Genomic DNA, 20,621 nt, shown 5'->3' on the forward strand with positions numbered 1-20,621 from the left:
GTCCATGCCATCTTTAAGAGCTGTAACACAGTGAAGGTCCACGGCCTCATTCTTGAAGGCAGTGAGACCACCAACCCACCAGAAGGAACCAACTCTGGACACAATTATTTAGTGAGTATGGAAGTGGAGAAAAGAGATTTAGATGTATGAGGCCGTGCAATGCAGGCTGTGGACAATCCCATTGACTAGGCCTCTGTAATGATGAGAATCTTCATTTCTAGTAGATATGGTAATCTAACCCCCTTTGTACACTGCTGGATAACATGGAACATGTTTTTTCCTCTCTGGTTTCTCTTTATCTGGGCTCCATAAAGACCAGTCCTTCCATTAACATTCTTTCTTCAGATAATCGGGTTACATGATGGGAAATTAGATTTTTTTTTTTTCATTTCTGTTTTGAGTCTATAGTTCCCCATCCCATCAGCTTGCATGGTTCTCTAGTCTCTTCAGCACCACATTTACTAATTGTCTCTTAGGCTAGACACTCTGGAGATGGCTAAGTTCATTTGTGCTACATTTTTGCCCTTGGCCACCTCAATCTAATCTCCTGATATACTTGCTACATTTCAAATAGAGTTTTTTGCTCAAGTAATAAACCATCTGTTAACCCTTCAACTGTATTACACAGTACCTCTTCAGTTCAGATGAGATGTGTAAAATCATGGAATGTTGAGCTGGAAGAGAGTTTATAGACCATCTTGTCTAAGCTCAAAAAAGATAATAATTATAGGCAGTTAGTTGGGTACAGTTTTTTGTTAATGTGTTTTTGATGGGTACATCATGCTACCCCTGTACAATTCTTGCTTTGGGGTTTATAATCTGTTACTGCAAACCCTAGCTATGAAGTAGCTGGACTTCATTCAGTAGGGTGAAGTCCATTCATGTGTCATACTGATAGGCACTGAATAACCACGGTCCAGCCAAATCTCCGTGAGACTTATCTTCCTCTTCTGTAAAATGAGGAGAATGAATATCTACTTTATAAACTGTAAGATGCTTTTTGTTTTGGTTTGGGAAGAACCTTGGACAGGAAGGAAAACAAAAATGTATCAGTCAATCTGAGAATTAGTTATTACATGGGCTCCAAGCCCAGAAGATACTAGCTAAACCTAAAAGGAATGATCTTGGAAATAAGGATTTCTAGTATATTAAATTATGAGTGCTATTCACTAGTCAAGCAATCATTGATTTCCTTAGAGCCCTAAGCAACACTATAAAACAGAAGATTGTATCTACTTTCAAGAGATTACAATGAAGTTACTCATTTAGTTGCACTTTAGGGCATTTGTGTTATTATTTATGGTAACTTAGAAAATGGGAGGTATTAAAGGACCTATGAAAATACTGTAAATCAGTTTTAAAAGTGTATAAGCTGGCATATTTTTCAATTTGTTTGCAAGGCTGGCTTAATGATTGGCATGATAACAGTGGTTACTCTCATAAGGCATTAAATATATAGCTCTAAATGATTTTTACAAGTAAAAATAAAATTTTGTAGTCATTTAGTTTAGTTCAACAAATATTTATTGAGGATATAATGAGTAATCAAAGGTTGTCCCAGTACTCAAGGCGATGATTGTCAGGTAGCAGAAACAATTACAAGTCGATGGAAAATGCTGGGATCGAAGTACACACAAAGAGCTATGGAAGCCCTGTAGGGACTGGGGAGTAAGGAGGGATGTCAAGAAGGCTGCTATGCAGAAGAAGCAACGTTTCGACTGAGGCTTGAAAGTTTCAATGTAATGTGGGAGGAAGAGCAAATAGAACAGTGTGTGAAAAGACATGGAGGCATGAGAGCACATGGTGTTTTTAGAGACCAAGGTGGACCTCAGGATGAGCGTAAGGCAGTAAGAAATGAGATGGGAAGGGGTCAAATCATGACTGGCTTGCTTGTTTGATCATTTTCCTATGAGTGACAGTGCTGACGGATTCAAATTTAAGGAGTACAAGATCGTATTTTAAAAATGCCCTTATCAGTATTTATAATTGAACAAGGATAGACAATAGCTGGGTAAGAAAGACTAGAGGCAGAATTCTCAGCCAGGGATCATGGAATGTGAATATCCTTTTGCTGACACAAGGAACAAATGTTGGCTCCAAACATTAGTTACTTTATACCAGTATTAGCTGTTCACTCAGTTTTTTAACTTCTTTAGAGCAATTTTATTTATAATCTATTTTTTCCCAATTACCCATTACATATAGAAATATTATCATGCCTGTCACTGATGAAACATATTAAGAAAAGTGAAAAATACATATTCTTTAAAGTGCCTCCCTTTTAAGGATTTTGTATCAACGAAGCACTGATTGTGGAATTCGTGTATAGTCTTCAGAAGTCACAGTATATAAGCTCCGACTATCAATAGCAGCTTAACAGGCTCTATAAAACAAAGCATTACCAAGTATAGGTAAAATTATACATATTTGAAACTTATATCATTATTTTCCTACCAATGAGTGATTCATCATAATTTTCATGATACCTTCAAAATTATCCCTGAGAGAGGCCAGAAACCCATTCTGCTGATGAAGAAACTGAGGTAAAGATTTCTCTTTGGTCTCAGTGTAAGAGCCTGGAATATGTCAGAGAGATTATTGCTTTTGACCTTATCAAGTTTCTTGATCCCTCCTTACACCCTTAAGTTTTAATGTTTCTCTTCTAAGTCTAAAAGTGAGGCGTATTTGAGATTTGTTCTGTGTATTGCAAGTATATTGCATGATACACACAAAGTGCTCAAAGTGTGTGGTACCACAGGAAGCTAAAGCCAGGAGCTGTCTCTCTGACTGTTCAGTTTAGAAGAAAAGATAGGTAAAATTGGTTCTCAGTGAAGCACTGATTGTGGAATTCATTTATAGTCTTCAGAAGTCATGGTATATGATATGTGCATTCATAGATTTTTTTTTTTGTTTAAATCACAGTCACCTGTCTGAAGCATCTTCACTGGATTCTTCTTGTATAAGAAGTTCATAGCTTCCCTCATTCCAGCTGGTACACTTGACAACACTATAAAAGGAAACAAGACATTTTAAAGTTGAGATTAAGACAATACATAAATAAGTAATCTGTTTTCCAACTTTTTTTCCCAGTTACATAGCTTTTAATAAATTATGCAGATTATTAGGAGGAGTATCCTGGCATTTTGAATCCAGCTGACTCATGCATGGTGTTCTTAAAATAATTTTAAAACTGCATGATTTTTTTTCTCTTCTAGACCCCTAAGATATCCCATCTGTCCCATTGTTAACTCTGTGTAGTCCACATAAACTAGTTATAACTAAAGCTATTACTGAAGTTCCTGTTCAATAGCTATAGCTGAAGCTCAGAAGCTTGGACATTTGGAGGTAAGACAGTACGTAATTTTGATTTTTAAAATATTGAGCAGTGTAGGGTTAAAAAAAAAAAACTCAGAAGCCCATCTACTTTACCTTATTATTAAAAGGACAACTGCCTTTTATCTATCTGTTATAACAGAATTTATAAACATGTGAAGACTAAAATTAGAATTACCTATTATTCTACTCACCATGTATGCAATTCTTTTCTTTAATTTAAGTGTTATTTTCCTACTGTTTAAAAAAATCTGTTTTTTTTTGGTAAAGATGGGGGTCTCACTATGTTGCCCAGATTGGTCTTGAACTCCTGGCCTCAAGCAGTCCTCCTGCCTCAACCTCCCAAAGTGCTGGGATTACAGGCGTGAGCCACGGTAGGCACTACAATTATTAGTTAAGTCATTTTTCATGAAATGGCTGTACCATCATTTACTTAAACATTCTCCCACTGTTGGACAGTTTGGTCACTTAACATTTTTTTGCTGTAATTAACCTTTTTATATATCAATTTTTGACAACATTACTGATTATTTCTTTAGAGTATGTTTCTAAAAGGAATTGCTGGATCAATCACTATGAACTTTGAAAAAAGAGCTTTTGATATATTCATGAATTGCTTTATGATACAGCTGAATAGCACTATTATCAACAATGTGTAAGATCAGTTGTCTCATGTGCTTACCAGCACAGCATGTATTGGTAATTTTGTTAATTCAATAGGTGAATAGTCTCTTTTTAAAAAAGATAACTAGTATAAATAACTTTTCATCAAAATTAGAGGAACTGCAAATACTGTTGTTCTCTGACACAGATCTAGGTATCAGAATTCAATAGAAACAATAAGTACTGAGCTCCTACTATAAGACATGAGCCAGCCCTTTAAGGAGTTTGCCATCTTGGCAGGATGCTTAACACCTGTGCTTATAGGAACTTTCCTCCCTAACTCAGAGCCTTACCCCAAAGTGCTTAGGAGAAAGCAGAGAAGGCCTGGCTTCTTGTGGCCCCATTGCCTTGATTCCCGTCACTGTGCTATGCTATCAGCCACATGAAATGCACAGAGCTCAGCAGAAACAGATTAATGAGCTCTTCATTAATGTGTCAAATAAATTTGCTTGGACGTTTCAGCAATCCTTCATCTAGTTGGCTCACATTTTTTGTTAAATAGAAAGCAAAAAGAAGGCATAAATATTGCTTTTATATTTATGCTTCTGATCTATCCATTATATGTACTATTCATAAATGGAATTTTGTGCTTCTTTAATTTGAATATTTAAATTTAAAAACATTTAAACATTAAAGTTTAAACAAGTCATTAAAACAAGACAAAGTCATTAAACAAGCCAACTCTGGAAAGAGAACTCAATAGTCAGCACATCCTATCTGCTTTTGTCATTTATACAAGAATCCATGTGAAAGTCAATCTCATTACAGCAATCTTTGACCATCAGGGGATATTGTAGTCTGGGAAATCATAGTTTAAAGGTATACATCTCTAATTTTAGATGCTAATTTAATCAATGGTTTAAAGGTGGGGCGTTATAACGAACACAATCTTTCTTTTAATTCTTCACCCATGTCACTCTCTTTTTCTTCCTAAGTCTCCCAAAATTATTGACAGATGCTTTCACGTATTTTTATTTATTTTAATGAGATGGGGGTCTTGCTATGTTGTCCAGGCTGGTCTCAAACACCTGGGCTCAAAATCATCTTCCCGTCTCAGTCTCCTGACTAGCTGAGACTTCAGACATACACCACCATGACCGGCTCTCTTTTTTAATTAAAAAAATTTATTTTATTAAAATATGAAACACTTCATGAATTTTCCTGTCATCCTTGCACAGGGAGCATGCCAATCTTCACTGTGTCATTCCAATTTTGTATATATGCTGCTGAAGCGAGCATTTCATGTCTAAAAGTTCTTGAGAAAAAGCACATTCTGAGGCAAAATTTCAACAGATCTATGTAATTTACTGGTGAGGTTAGGGAATTCACTTAATCCATATACCCTCTGATAAAATGATTAAAAATAATGACATACCATAGACTGATGGCTGGAAGTAGTAACAGACCAGCAGACAGCAGGAAAGTGAAGCCAGGGTACCAAGCAACAGTGGCTGAGTAAATTCCATTAAAAGTAGAAACTGCAGTGACTCCTCCAAGTGTTTCTAAGAAAGCAATACAAGCAAACAGGGTACCTGTTTGGGGTAGGGATAGAGAGAGAGGGAAAAAAAGGCAGAATTACAAAACAACAAACACAAACGAATGGAGACAACTGTTACTCATTGAAAACAGTAAACATGAGGGCACTGCTGGGTGAATGAAATGAAAGTTATTCCCTCAAAGTCCCTGAGAAGTCAGCAGCCCATTCTGCAGCTGAGGAAACTAAGGGAAAGGTTCTCCTTGGACCTGATGTGAGAGATGTTGGAAACTCCAAATAGCTGAGTTCCAGTGTCCACAGGGCAAAGCTAAAAAGACAGTTCAGCTGACTCTTTTGATAACTGCATGTCTCTCCTCTCTGCCACAGCCCCAGGCAAAGCCACACCTACCCCTGCTCTTCAGGATGCTGTCTCCCACCCTCCATCCCCATGCTAATCTGTGACACCTGAAAGCATAGGATGGCTCCTAACAAGCAATGCTTCCTGCAAGAGCCTTTTGAAAGGTAAAGAAAACCTTCTTATCTGTTCCTCAGTCTGGCAAGTAACAACTGCAGACAAAGAGAGGAGATTCTTATACATTCTGCAACTGGAATTTTATCCCTCTTCAAAGTCACCAAAAAATCCCATCACTACTAGATTCTGCATGTTTGACTCATCAAATTAACCATCTTGTGCTCTAGTGAAGGTTTACGCCACAGTTTAATGTTAAGTGATTCTTTAAAACATATGTTTCCACCTTATTGCTTGCAACTGCCTCTGCCCTAAGGTGCCTTACAAGATGAAGAGTGAGGATTTTGCTATGGTCACACTTGCTATACACCAAAGTTGGTCAAGGGTAGGCCACTTAGCATTGTTCATGAAGTCTGCATGGTCAGTGCAAGCTCACAATCAGAGAGAAACAGACAGTATTCTACCTATGTTTAGTTTTGTCTGGAATCCAAGACCATGTCAACTGAAGAATTAAACTTCCAAAAGACAGGCTGGCCATCTTCATGTGCTTTTCTTCCTCTTTGTCAAATTGCTCATCATCAGATATAAAATTTCATGACCATTTTCAGTCAGATTGACCTGGCTTTCTTGGTCTCAGTTCCTATATATGCAGCTTCTGCTTTCTGCAGATTTTGTCAACAAGCCACTATGCTTGTTCCCTACTTTGCCAAGTTTACTTTTCCATGAAAAACTGCAATGCATTTTTCTTACTGACATACAAATCATGTAAATAATTGTGTTTGCTTGGACTGATAGGAAGGAAATGGCCAAGCTTGAGGGTTATCTTTCAAAGTTAGATATGGCTTATGTGTATATTCTAATTTTCCCCATGGTCTTCATCTTTTAGACTGTGTATTGATTTCTATCTAGTTAAACTTTTTCATTTTATTGTACATATTCTCATATATTGCTTCAAATTATTCATTGAATGATAGGACATACATTCATAAAACATACGTCTATCTCTGCAAAATATCGTGTGCTCACTTATGTGTCTTCTTTTGACTAAAATGAAAGCTTTGTCGATCTGCCTTGTACATCTGCCTTGCTCACAGCTGTATCCCTAGGGCCCAGCTGTCCGGGTGCATGGCAGACATTTAATAAATATTTGTCAAATGAATGAATCAAAGCTTAATTCAGGATCCCATTTACCAGTCATCAAGTAGCATGCAGACTTACTGCCTCCATGATTTATGATAATACATTAAGTCAGTTTAATTGGAAGGATGTTCTTCTACTTGTCTAACTACATTATTTTCTTTTATTTCTGATCTCTTTCTGCAGCCAGGAATAGTGCTATGGAAAACAGACTGCACAGTACTAGTTCTGTTATGTAAGAGTTTTAGTCTATTCTTGATGGGAAATAGGTCATACACTGCACCATCTGTTCTGATGGAACCATACTATTATGAAGTAGCTTTAGCTTATTGCCCAACTTCTCTGAGCAGTTCAACTTGTTTAATAGTTGCCAGAGATAAAACAGGATTAAAGGATAAGTACAACTGAGTTCATCTTCTAAATTCTGTTTTTTTTTAATGCAATAGACCTCAAAAATCAAGTCTGTTTTACTGTATCCCAATTTATAATAACAAGGAGTATATGGGTGATGCCCAGGTAAAATACTCCAAGGCAGCTTCAGCTATGAGTTCACAGTGGTGCAGAGCGCAGAGATTTCAAAATAATTACCAGAATTCCACTTTCTTACCTTTCTTATTTAAGATAATAGAAATAATGAGAGCCACCTGAAAACTTTGGCAGTATTTCCCCACTCCTCTGATTATTTAAAGTGCCTAATATTTTCACAAAATGGCCAATTTAAATAATAATGAAGGATGCGAATACATTTAGTTATAGAAATGTTGACATCATCCAAAAGATTGTTTAGTTTGCAGTTAAGAACAAAGTAAGTATCCTAGAATAATGAAGTCACAATTCACAGTTACCGTAATTCAAAATAAGAAATGCCAAAATGTAAACATTTTAAAATATTACTATATTTAACAGTATGATATGACTTTTTTATTTTTATTTTTATTTTTCATAGAGATAGAGCCTCCCTCTGTTGCCCACACTGCTTTTGAACTCCTGGTCTCAAGTGATCCTCCCACCTCGGCCTCCCAAAGTGCTGGGATTACAGATGTGAGCCACTGCACCTGGCGGAGATGACTTTTTAAAAGCCTTTAGAAGGATATGAACAGACACTTCTCAAAAGAAGACATTTATGCAGCCAACAGACACGTGAAAAAATGCTCATCATCGCTGGCCATCAGAGAAATGCAAATCAAAACCACAATGAGATACCATCTCACACCAGTTAGAATGGCAATCATTAAAAAGTTAGGAAACAACAAGTGCTAGAGAGGATGTGGAGAAATAGGAACACTTTTACACTGTTGGTGGGACTGTAAACTAGTTCAACCATGGTGGAAGACAGTGTGGTGATTCCTCAAGGATCTAGAACTAGAAATACCATTTGACCCAGCCATCCCATTACTGGGTATGTACCCAAAGGATTATAAAACATGCTGCTATAAAGGCACATGCACACGTATGTTTATTGTGGCACTGTTCACAATAGCAAAGACTTGGAACCAACCCAAATGTCCATCAATGATAGACTGGATTAAGAAAATGTGGCACATATACACCATGGAATACTATGCAGCCATACAAAAGGATGAGTTCATGTCCTTCGTAGGGACATGGATGAAGCTGGAAACCATCATTCTCAGCAAACTATCGCAAGAGCAAAAAACCAAACACCGCATGTTCTCACTCACAGGTGGGAATTGAACAATGAGAACACCTGGACACAGGAAGGGGAACATCACACACCGGGGCCTGTCGTGGGGTGGGGGGAAGGGGGAGGGGGGAGGGATAGCATTAGGAGATATACCTAATGCTAAATGACGAGTTAATGGGTGCGGCACACCAACATGGCACATGTATACATATGTAACAAACCTGCACGTTGTGCACATGTACCCTAAAACTTAAAGTATAATAAAAAAATTTTTAAAAAGCCTTTATAAACTAAACCAAATATAAACAAAAATAAACTATACCTCTTGACAGCTCTATTTTAGCTCTAAGTCAAAGCAGGTAAATTTTTTTTCCCAATAGCTTTATTGGGATATAATTAACATCCCACAAACCTCACCCTTTTAAAGTCTGCAATTCAGTGGTTCTTAGTATGTTGCAGATTTGTGCAACCATCACCACCATCTGTGGAACATTTTCATCACCCCGAAAAGAAACTGTATACCCATAAGTAGTCATTCCCCTTCCCCAGCCCCAGTCAAGCCCTAATTGAATTTCTGTCTCTATGGATTTGCCTATTCTGCACATTTCACGTAAACAGAATCATATTTAAATGACAATATGTGGCCTTTTGTGACCAGCTTCTTAAATTTGGCATAATCATTTCATAGTTCATCCATGTTATGGCATGTAACAGAACGATATTTCTCTTTATTGCAGAAGAGCAGTTTGCTGGATGGATAAACCACATTTTGTTTATCCATCTGTCAGTTCATGAACATTTGCATAGGTTTCACTTTTTGGCTATTATGAATAATGCTGCCATGAACAAGATTTTATGTGGACATATGCTTTCACTTCTCATGGTATGTAAGTAGGGGAGGGATTGCTGAGTCATAAGGCAACTAACTTTCTGAGGAACTGCCAAACTGCTTTGTACAGCTGCTGCACCATTTTATGTTCCCACTCGCAGTGTATGAGGGCTCCAATTTCTCCACATCCTCATCAACACTTGCTATGGCCTATTTTATTTTGGCCACCCCAGCCCACTCTGTGGTTTTGCTTTGCATTTCCCTGATGGCTAATGATATCCAGCATTTTCATGATATTGGTCACTTGTATATCTTCTATTCAAATCCTTTGCCCATTTTTAAATTGAGTTGTCTTTTTGTTGTTGAATTTTAAGAGTTCTTAAATATGCTGGATACAAGTTCCTGCTCAGACAAATATAATTTGCAAATATCTTCTCCCATTCTGTGGGTTGTCCGTTGTCATTTCACTTTCTTTCTTTTTCTTTTTTTTTTTTTTTTTTTTTGTATTTTTAGTAGAGATGGGGTTTCACCATGTTGGTCAGGCTGGTCTCGAACTCCTGACCTCAGGTCATCCACCCGCTTTGGCCTCCCAAAGTGCTGGGATTGCACATGTGAGCCACTGCGCCTGGCCTCACTTTCTTGATGTTGTCCTTTGAAACATAAAAATTTTTCAAAGGACAAACTTTGAATGAAGTTTTTGGATGAAGTCTAATCTATCAATTTTTCCTTTGTTCTTGTGCTTTTGGTGTCATATCTAAGAAACTATTGCATAATCCAAAGAAGCAGATAGATTTTTACATAGTTTATATAAATTTTTCCATTTGTTATTGGTTTTCAAAGCAATCATCATCACATCATCTATAAACAGATGTGTGAATATATAGCTACATCTTATGAGTGAAAAATAAGAGGCCGGGTGCGGTGGGTCACGCCTATAATCCCAGCACTTTGGGAGGCTGAGGCGGGCTGATTACCTGAGGTCAGGAGTTTGAGACCAGCCTGGCCAACATAGTGAAACCGTGTCTCTGCTAAAAACACAAAAATTAGCCAGGCATGGTGGCAGGAGCCTGTAATTCCAGCTACTCGGGAGGCTGAGGCAGGAGAATTGCTTGAACCCAGGAGGCAGAGGTTGCAGTGAGCTGAGATCACACCATTGCACTCCAGCCTGGGCAGCAAGAGTGAAACTCCGTCTCAAAAAAAAAAAAAAAAAAGAGAGAAAGTAAAAGAAGAAATATATTTTTAATTTATTGAATTATGTAGCCTTCTCCAGTATTGACTAAACTGGTAAAAATACAACAGCATAATTATGAATTATTCATAAATCAAATAAGTACATTCACAGCACCGGGCTAAGATATGACATTAAAGAAAGTGCCAATGTCTAATAAGATTCATATGATACAAAAGGGAAGGAGGACAAGCCCATATGCCTGATATCTAACTAGTAACTAGTTCTCACTGGAAATTTAATTTTTGTCTTTGCTGCATCCTGGTTATTCTCTGCCTGCCCCTTCAACTGTTTGACTTTGTGTACCCTGCTCTGTGCTTGGGAGGCTGACCCCACAAATTATATGACTTGGACTTTCTTGCTGGCCCAAGTTCCTGCTGCACTTGGTTAAAAGGATGAAGGGGGAGAAAGGTTATGGTGTTTCTTCTCTGCTTCCTATCTGGGGCATCTCTCTGGCTGCCTCGACAATGCCCACTCTCTATAATGGCTTTCATGAAAGTTTCTTGATTGAACCAGCTGAGTGGGGCCCCGCTTTCTGCCAGGACTCTGAGTCAGGCCCAGCTGTGACATTTGTAGGGGCCAGTGTAAGAACATTATCAGAGGCCTATATATTATATTCTTAGGATTTAAAAGTGGTCAGTTATTTGAAATCTGGCTAACAAACTGTTAACTAAAATATATTATGCCTTCCTACTGTGAGAAATATCCCTTTGTAATGAATGATCTAGAAGACCTGCACACACTTAGGATTCTCAGACGTTTTCAGAATTCCATGTAGGAACAGGGTAGCCCAGGGTGAACTGGCCCTCAGCCCTTGGTGCCCAGCTGGAGCCCACCCCCATTCTGCTCTACCCCTTGCACCACCCTGCTCAGAAAGGGTCATTACAGGGTGTGGAACAGCCCCACCCTGTGATTACAAGGTCCAGCCACACCCTTTATAAGGAGTCGCCCCTTGGCTCCTTCCTTGGTCTACAGGTGAGCACACTGGGCACAGTCCACCCTCAGGAGAAGGTGGCTGAGGAAGAGGATCATCCAGGCCCTTACTGGACATGAGCCCAGAACTGGGCTGGGAATTGCAGGGACCCAGGTGGGCAGAGTTCAGTCTAGAAGGAAGGAGACGTGGTGAGCTCCCAGTGGGCATCTCCCACTTGGCCCTGAGAGCTCCTTTCTTCTTAGGGCGGGGCACGGCCCAGAGCCGGGGGAGCTCTCTAAAGTACAAGGCCCTAGGCAGGGGCTCCCTTGCAAGAGTGTAAGCCTTTTCCTCACAGAGCTTACCACTTTATTCAAAAGGAGATCCGTGCATAAAAAGGGCTGTAGAATATTCTGAAGCATTAAACATTGATTGTACACAGATTTGAGTTTGTAAAGATGGTAGATTCATATTTCTTAAGCAAATTAAACTCACCTTGTTCAGTCGAACGAACCACTTTTGACAACATGGACCGTAGAACAGAGAATGGCACAATAGTGAAAAGGAACGGCACCCTGGCTGTGAGAGAAAGGATTCAAAATCACTGGCTCATTCTGAAAGCTAATGGCCAATTTAAAATAGGAAACACTTTCACTCTGTCTAAATATTTCCTTTTCTACAAGCATCCTAACTCATTGTATCTAAAAATTGAATTAATTAATTGTAGAACTCTGTTTGATGAATTAAAGTAGACTATGGACAGGTCAGTTTAAGGTTACTTTACTCTAGAATTCTTATTCCAGTACAGAGAACAAGAGTTCATGTAATTTTTAGGTCTAGATCTATTTATATAATCTGCCGATTAAGACTGATCTGCTGGCCGGGCGCAGTGGCTCACACCTGTAATCCCAGCACTCTGGGAGGCCGAGGAGGGCAGATCACCTGAGTTCGGGAGTTTGAGACCAGCCTGACCAACATGGAGAAATCCTGTCTTTACTAAAAATACAAAATTAGCCAGGTGTGGTGGCGCATGCCTGTAATCCCAGCTACTTGGGAGGCTGAGGCAGGAGAATCACTTGAACCCGGGAGGTGGAGGTTGCAGTGAGCCCAGATCATGCCACTGCACTCCAGCCTGGTGACAGAGTGAGACTCCATCTCAAAGAAAAAAAAAAAAAAACTGATCTGCTTATTTTCCTAATTATATGTTAACCTCTTATTTAGCAAATTGTGACTGCTAACTCATTTTCGTTTGTGCTTTTCTCAGACTTGGCACTCTTAGTGTTAGCATGCCTTTATTATATTGATTTATTCATTGGTAAACTGTTTCTTTATCATCTTGCCTGTTCATCTTTGTGGCAGAATAACTTCATAAACACAAATTACTTCTGGTCTTCAGTTATGACCCTTAATAGTCAGTAGTTTTAATTACATCATAAAATAGTAAAATATGACATTAGCAGACCACTTTACAATTCTCAAAGTGTTTTCACATAGATTAACTTACCTGACCTTGGCAGCTCTTAGGGAGACAGGGAGGAAAAACTGGCCATTATTGAATAGTAGGGATTGTGCTAAGCGAGTGCTTGACAGCTACCTAATGTTCACTGTAATCCTCTAAATTAGGTAGTACCACGCCCATTTTACAGATGAGAAAATGAGGGCTGAGAGTAGTTCAGTAACTTGCCCAAGATCATCTAGTACTATAGATGGAAGTTAGGCCCAATTCTATTTGGTCACACTGCTTCCCTGCAAGATAGTAAGGGGTTAACACTTTTATTAGAGAAAAGAGTAAATTGGACCTTTCCCAGAGTCTCATTTTATAGTTCCATAGCCTTTTTCAATGCAGTATCTCATCTGAATCCTGCAAAAACAGTTATAAGGTAGGTAGTTAAGGAAGCAGTCTAATTTGCCAACCAGCAATTCATCAAAAATCAATTTATGAAATGGCCAATTTGCTGAAAGATCAATTTGCAAAACCTGTCTTTAAAAAATTTCTTCTTGAATATATTAAATTGATATAGTTTTTTTCTTATAAGTATTTTTAGTATACTTTATATCATTGTCCTAAATATTTTTATGGAAAGTAGTCTTATTAGCAGCATTTTAAGAAATCTTCACTTTAATGAAAGCTATATTGAAGAACTGATTCATAAGAAGAATGTTCCTCAAAACAATTTTGAGGCAAATATACAAATTTGGGAAATTGTGGTTATTCAGTGGATTAAATTTTTAAAGCGAATTTGGCTTTCGGCTTATTGACTCCTGGCAAACTAGTTATTACCCTTTAATTGAACTAGAATGGCTTAAATAGAGGGCTTTAGATTAAAGTTTCTCCCCCAGTAGACTAAATTCATTTTATATGAATATCAAATACATAGTTAGTTCTAAAGCTACACTTGGAACTCACCTAAAAACATCATCAGTGTTGTACTGGCAAACGCGGTCATAGCCATTCCTGTCATCGTGGTAAAAATCCCAATGAAGGCCATATGAATATCTTCCATACAATAAGAAAAAAGCCATATTCCTAGGAAACTAGTCAAAAAAGAGGCACTACCCAAAGCTGATCCATAACCTATAAAAACTTCATTCCAGCAGAGTGGTGAATCCAATTCATAAAGGATAAAAATTGGGGCAATGCCAATTACCACAAAAAAATAAGTGATTACTGTAAAAAGTAACAAACAGAGCAAAAATCGTCTCTTACCAGAAGCATTCTTAAAAAGCATGTAAGTTCGGTAAAATAGGTTTTTGAAGCCTTCACTACATGACATAGTAACATTCTGAGATGAACACTCTTTCACTGGATCTCCGAGAAAAAATAAAATATAGGTCAAATTAACAGCAAGAGACGCAGCAATAATTAGAAACGACCACTCAAAACCTAGCTCTCTAATAAAATAGCCAGATGACAGTCCTGTTAGTCCAGTAACAAGTCCAAGTAGAAAGTCAATGATAGCTATTCGAATTGTTTTTTGTTTGTGTTCTTTACACTGATCAACTATATAGGCAAAGCAAGCTCCCCAAAATGTGGTATAATTGCCACAAAATGCACCAATGAAGGTAGATGCAATCAAAAGCTGGAATGGAAAGGCAAAATAGCAAAGCAAACAGAGCCAAACGCTGGTTGCAAGAGCACCAACGGAAGACAAAATCATAGGGAATTTTCGTCCGTAGTGATCACTAATAGACAAAAGTATGAATGTAGACACTAGACCAGGAATTAATCCACTTATGTCCATCTGCAGATTAAAACGTGACACTTTTTTCTGAACTTCCTGCAAAGAAATATAAAGAAGACAATGTGTTTACAGTAGTTAACACAACGTGTATAAAAATATCATGGTGCATATGCTTTTTTCCCTGTGGCCAGTAGGTTATGGGTGGGGAATCTCTGGTGGATGGGCGGGACTAATAGAGCTTACATTTTCATCCAGTTTATAAAGCAATAGAGACTGAGTATCCCTTATCTGAAATGCTTGAGACCAGAAGTATTTCAGATTTTGGATTTTTTCAGACTTTGGGATATTTGCATGTATATAATGAGATACCTTGTGGATGGCACTCACATTTAAACACAAAATTCATTTATGTTTCATATATACCTCATACATATAGCCTGAAGGTAATTTTATACAATATTTTCAACAAATTTGTGCATAAAACAGTTGCCATTGAGTACTTGTGTGTGGAATTTTACACTTGTGGTAAAATGTGGTGATCAGAAAGTTTCAGATTTTGGTCGGGCGTGGTGGCTCATGCCTGTAATCCTCATATTTTGGGAGGCCGAGGCAGGAGGATCACTTGAGGTCAGGAGTTTGAGACCAGCTTGGCCAACATGGTAAAACTGTCTCTACCAAAAAATACAAAAAAAAAAAAAAATTAGCCTTTATTTAGGGAGAGCTTGGCTGTTGCCCTTATTTTTTTTTTTTACCTATGTCTTCACAGATAGATTAGTGAGAAACATATTCCTTTATTTACTAAATAAAAGAATTTAAAATAAGATAAAATTGAAAGAGGAGCCTTACACTGTCTACAGATGGTAGCATACCGTGGCTGAGTGTGGTGGCTTACGCTTATAATCCCAGCACTGTGGGAGGCTGAGGTGGGAGCATCACTTGTGCCCAGGAATTTGAGACCAGCCTGGGCAACATAGCAAGACCCTGTCTCTAAAAATAAATTTAAAAAAATCAGGCCAGGCATGGTGGCTCACGCCTATAATCCTAGCACTTTGGGAGGCCAAGGTGGGCGGATCACTTGAGGTCAGGAGTTTGAGACCAGCCTGGCCAACATGGCAAAACCCTGTCTCTATTAAAAATACAAAAATTAGCCGGGCGTGGTGGTGTACGCCTGTAGTCTCCACTACTTGGGAGGCTGAGGCAGAAGAATTGCTTGAACCCGGGAGGCAGAGGTTGCAGTGAGCTGAGATTGTGCCATTGCACTCCAGCCTGGACGACGCAGTGAGACTCCATCTTAAATAAATAAAAATAAAAAGTAAATAAAGGTGGTAGTATGTCATGACCTGAGGAGTAAGATAAACTCAACTTCCAAGGACCAAAATGACAATGACAGATGACATACACACACAGATTGGAAGATGTGTCAATCATTACACTAGTTACTTGATGGAAGGAATTTTGCATGATCTTAAAACATTTTTTGCTTGCCATTTCTCTGTATTTTCCAAAGTCAATATAAAAAGTGTGTGCCATTTGTATACTGGGAAATGCTAAGCTGATTTATAAAACAGATTTAAGCCTTTTTTAGTCATTGAATGAATCACTGAAGGCGATGGTGGTGCCTCCTGGGAAACAAAAATGTTCCTTTGTCCTAAGGAGCAAACAGAATAGGCCACCACTCCAGCGTGGGTGGCAGATGAGGGTAGGGGTGGTTTCTGGTTCCCAGAGGTCTAAGAGCACCAACTTTAAGGGAAGGGATCTAGAGTAGTAGGTTCTCTTGAATATTAATCCAATTAAGAAACAATAAATGAAAAAGTCAATTTGAAAATTCGGCAAAAATCTTTGACATGAGACCACTGCTGTGGGCAGTAGGGGGCTCTCAGCAGCTGGGCCAGGCTGGAGGTGGGCCAACACTTGCCCCCTGTACGGCTGCAGAAGCCACCAAGCTGGCTGGACCAAGGCCCGTCTTCCCTCACTCCAAGAGGGCAAGAGCAGCAGACTTTCCCAGACATTCTTGTCCTCTCCTCCCTGGTCCCTCCCACTGCAACCAGGGGGCCTGCTCCTACAGGTCAGCCAAAAGAAAGCACAGAATCAAATACAGAAATTGATGAGCCTGTAAGCAGAAATTTGTTAAAGGATACAACATTACAGCTAGACAGGAGGAATAAGTTCTAGTGTTCTGTAGCACCACAGGGTGACTACAGTTAACAGTAATACGTTATATAGTTTCAAATAGCAAGAAGGAGGGTATTGAATGTTCCCAACACAAAGAAATGAGAGATGTCTGAGTTGATGGATATGCTAATTAGCCTGATCTGATCACTATACATTGTATGTATCAAAACACCACTGTATACTCCATGAATATGTACAATGATTATCTGTCAATTAAAAAAATAAAATAAGGCCGGGCACGGTGGCTCACGCCTGTAATCCCAACACTTTGAGAGGACCAGACAGGAGGCTCACTTGAGGCCACGAGTTCAAGGCCAGCCTGGGAAACAGAGCAAGACCCTGTCTCTACAAAAAAAAAAAAAAAAAAAAAATCAAAAATTAGCTGAGTGTAGTAGCATGTGCCTGTAGTCCCAGCTACTCAGGAGGCTGAGGTAAGAGGATCCCTTGAGCCTAGGAGTTCAAAGTTGCAGTGAGCTATTACCACGCCACTCCACTCCAGTGTGGGCAGCAGAATGAGACCCCGTCTCAAAAAGTACCATACATGCATAAATACACAATAAATTAAATAAAATAACACTTCAGGTGATTCCCGTGTCCAGTCAAGGTTAAAAAACACTGTGTTAGAGGTTCCAGGATGGGATTCAAGTATGCATATTAACAAACATCTCCAGAGCCGAAATCTGAAGAGCATCCCTGCTGTAGACCCCAACTTTGAAACTAAGAGGATTTGTTAAACTCTATTCTGTTTATGTTTTTCTCAACCTAGAGAGACTCTGGGCTTCTCGGGTTCAGAGCCGTTTTGCTTATCCTTGTCACCACAGGATAATGTGTGATAAACATTTGTTTAATGCATAAATAAACACTTAAAAAAAGAAACTGTGAGCCGATCGAAGCTTCTCACTCCCGGGAATGACATAGGAGACATTCTTGAAGGGAGATAAGACCGCTGGGTGAGACTCAGGGCCCTTCTTTTTTATGACCTTACTCTACGCCAGAACCTTGATTTCTTCCAGGCTGCTCAGAAATAATCACTTCCAAGAAAACGTTTCCCATGGGAATGAGGAAATGAGTAAGATTAGGGGTTGTGCCAAATTGCCTAACCTCACCCCAGCAAGGTTCCACCTGACACCTCGGGAAGTGCTAGAACCTTGCCTCTGGGGCGGTTTGCCATTTCCTCCTTCTCAGGCTCTTCTCCCAGTCACAGAGACTCACAGCCAGCAGGAGGTGACTCAATTCCTTTTAATTCATTTCATCTTTCACTGGGAAGGCAGCACCACCCCTTTGCAATCACAAAATATCCCCGAGAAGAAGAGTTTAGAGTTTACAGGTGTGATTTGTTTTTGAGGCATTGTAGGAAAAAAAAAAATTTCCAAACCTGGATACTATCTCTTTGCATTTTGAAATGGTAGACTTTTGTCAAAAACTGCCCAAGGGACCAGGAGAATGGTGAAGTGCCTGCCTCCTGTTTTACACACAAAAAAACTGGGGAGATTGCTGGAGAGGGAGGAAGAAAGCCTCCTTAATATCTGGCTAAACATCTTTGGTGTCAACGGTGGGTACTCCCCACTCCAGATGTCCCCACACAGCTGTTCCTCAACACGTGAGAGCCAAGGCTGATTTGATACCACCACCAAATAATAAATGCTCCTCCATCCCACCCTGTGACAGACACTGGCTCACAATCTTCAGTGATGGGCCACTTTCTAGAGTCCCTGAAAGCTGGGACATGCAGAAACAGTAAAAGGATTGGGGAAGAACAGAGCAAGTGAGAGACAGAAACACCATGTTTCAGCCACCCCTGTCCACCAAGTAGCTCATTCCAGCCTGCCCTGCCCCAATTTTCAGACTTTTTTTTTTTTTTTGGGGGGGGGGGAAAGCAAGGAGACAGCCACAGAGGAGATGACACCGTGGTGAAATTTTCCGAGAGAAAGGAGAAGAGCTGGTGTCACAGAGCAGGAGGGTGTTTTAAGAAGAAGAGACAGATTTGAAAGGTGTCAGGAAACTTCAAATGAGGTGAGATCCCAGTAAAGGCCATTAGGTTTGGGATTTAGGACTTTGATGGCCGTCCTAGAGACAGCAATGGATGATGAGTTCAGGGTCCTCTTTGACTCAAAAGCCCGGTACACATTCCCATTTTATTAAATACTATGGATATTGTAATTTCTTACCTCCTGGAATGCAAAAATTGGGCTGCTTTTGTTTTTTTCACACTCAGAAATATTGCTATCAGATGAAAAAGTGTAGTTGCCAGTTTCTTCCCATATTCTCCGATAAACATATTGCGTTGTCAGTGGACCGGTCAAAGTCATAGCAAATGCACTAAGGAAAATGGCAGGTTCTACAAATAAAATCTTCATATTGCCTGGGTAGGTAGCTGTATTCTATAAAAAGTGAAAACGGAGAAAGATCATCTGTCTCATCCCAGAGGCTAGATATTCAAAGATGGGTAAGTTTGAGCAATTTTGTGGAGTAAATGTTTAAACAAGCAAACTAGAGAACAGAAAAGGCAGTAAGCACTTTCTCAGAGAATAACTTTTACTTTGGAGTAGAGTACTCTGTAACAACCTGAGGCTGCCATGCTTTCCATTTTTATGAGTAGGACATTGTAGGACTCAAGCCGCCTTTGAGTCTTTGAAATCATAAACTGTCACCCATCTTGGTTAGCCAATGATCACAGTACAGTTCCCACACTGTATATTGCCAACTGATTTTTCATAAGTTCAACAATGAGGTTCCTTTTGGGAAGCGACAGTTGCACAATTGTTATTGTTATTTTGCTGCGTATTAAAAACGGACAGGGAGGGGGCGTTTTAAAAAGCAGCTCCCAATCGAAAGGGCCTTATTTTTAACTCACCCCACGATTACAGTCTTCCTGCCAGGCTGGGTGCAGGTCGGGCCGTGCCAGGGGCTGTCGCCTCGGATGCCCTGCGCTCGTGCGCGCCCGGGTTCAAGGGCAGCCTCTGGACTGGGGCAACAGAGGACGCGCCGGGGACAGTAACCTCGGACTACGCGGCCGGCGCTGGGGTGGGGAGAGTACTTTCCCGTCGAACTCGACCAAATTACGCTTGTCGGGGAGTCTCAAGCGTATTGTAAAGCAAACCACGGCAAGCGCACTTCCGCGTCCCGAGTGACACCTGCAGGGTTCTCCGCGCAGCCCTCGGCTTCCCCGCGGCCCTGCGGACCTCGGCCTCAGCGCGGCGCGGCGGGGCGCGGAGCAGCTGCTCCTTCTGCGCAGTGGACAATCGACCAATCGGCGCCTCCGTCGGTCGGTCAGCGGCCCTGCCAGCGCTAGGCGGTGACTCGGCCGCAGCCAGCTGAGCATCGCTGTCCGCCGAGGAGGCGGGGTCGGCTGCCGCGGCGCTGTCACTGTTCTACCCGGCTCTCCTGCGATTGGGCCCAGCGGCCGGTGCCCCAGCGGCGATTGGTCCACCCGGACGTCACTCTCCCCTGGAGAGTGGCTAGTGGATCGTGCACCCACCCTCGGAGGCCCGGAGTGGATCCCGCGCGACGGAGCAGCCACTCAGCACCGCTGTTGAGTGGTGGGCCGCGCCGCAGGCTCAACAGCTCTGGAGTTGCAAA

The 20,621-nt window shown here is 40.3% G+C and overlaps 1 protein-coding gene and 1 non-coding gene across 2 annotated transcripts; both read right to left on the bottom strand.

The window, feature by feature from the left end:
* Positions 1-1,506: 1,506 nt before the first annotated feature.
* SLC46A3 (solute carrier family 46 member 3) lies at positions 1,507-20,383 on the bottom strand. Its single transcript, XM_031001292.3, has 7 exons — positions 19,897-20,383; positions 19,211-19,423; positions 14,096-14,966; positions 12,184-12,267; positions 5,372-5,528; positions 2,927-3,007; positions 1,507-2,383 (listed from the first exon to the last, which is right to left on the bottom strand). Exons 2-7 carry the CDS (start codon positions 19,397-19,399, stop codon positions 2,374-2,376), a joined length of 1,392 nt encoding a protein of 463 aa, XP_030857152.2. The 5' UTR covers positions 19,400-19,423; positions 19,897-20,383; the 3' UTR covers positions 1,507-2,373.
* LOC115930518 (U6 spliceosomal RNA) lies at positions 5,130-5,235 on the bottom strand. The gene has a single exon (XR_004067149.1). It is a non-coding gene; the product is annotated as a U6 spliceosomal RNA (small nuclear RNA).
* Positions 20,384-20,621: the final 238 nt, after the last annotated feature.

This window comes from Gorilla gorilla, chromosome 14, assembly GCF_029281585.2.
Source record: "Gorilla gorilla gorilla isolate KB3781 chromosome 14, NHGRI_mGorGor1-v2.1_pri, whole genome shotgun sequence".
NCBI classification, from domain to species: domain Eukaryota; kingdom Metazoa; phylum Chordata; class Mammalia; order Primates; family Hominidae; genus Gorilla; species Gorilla gorilla.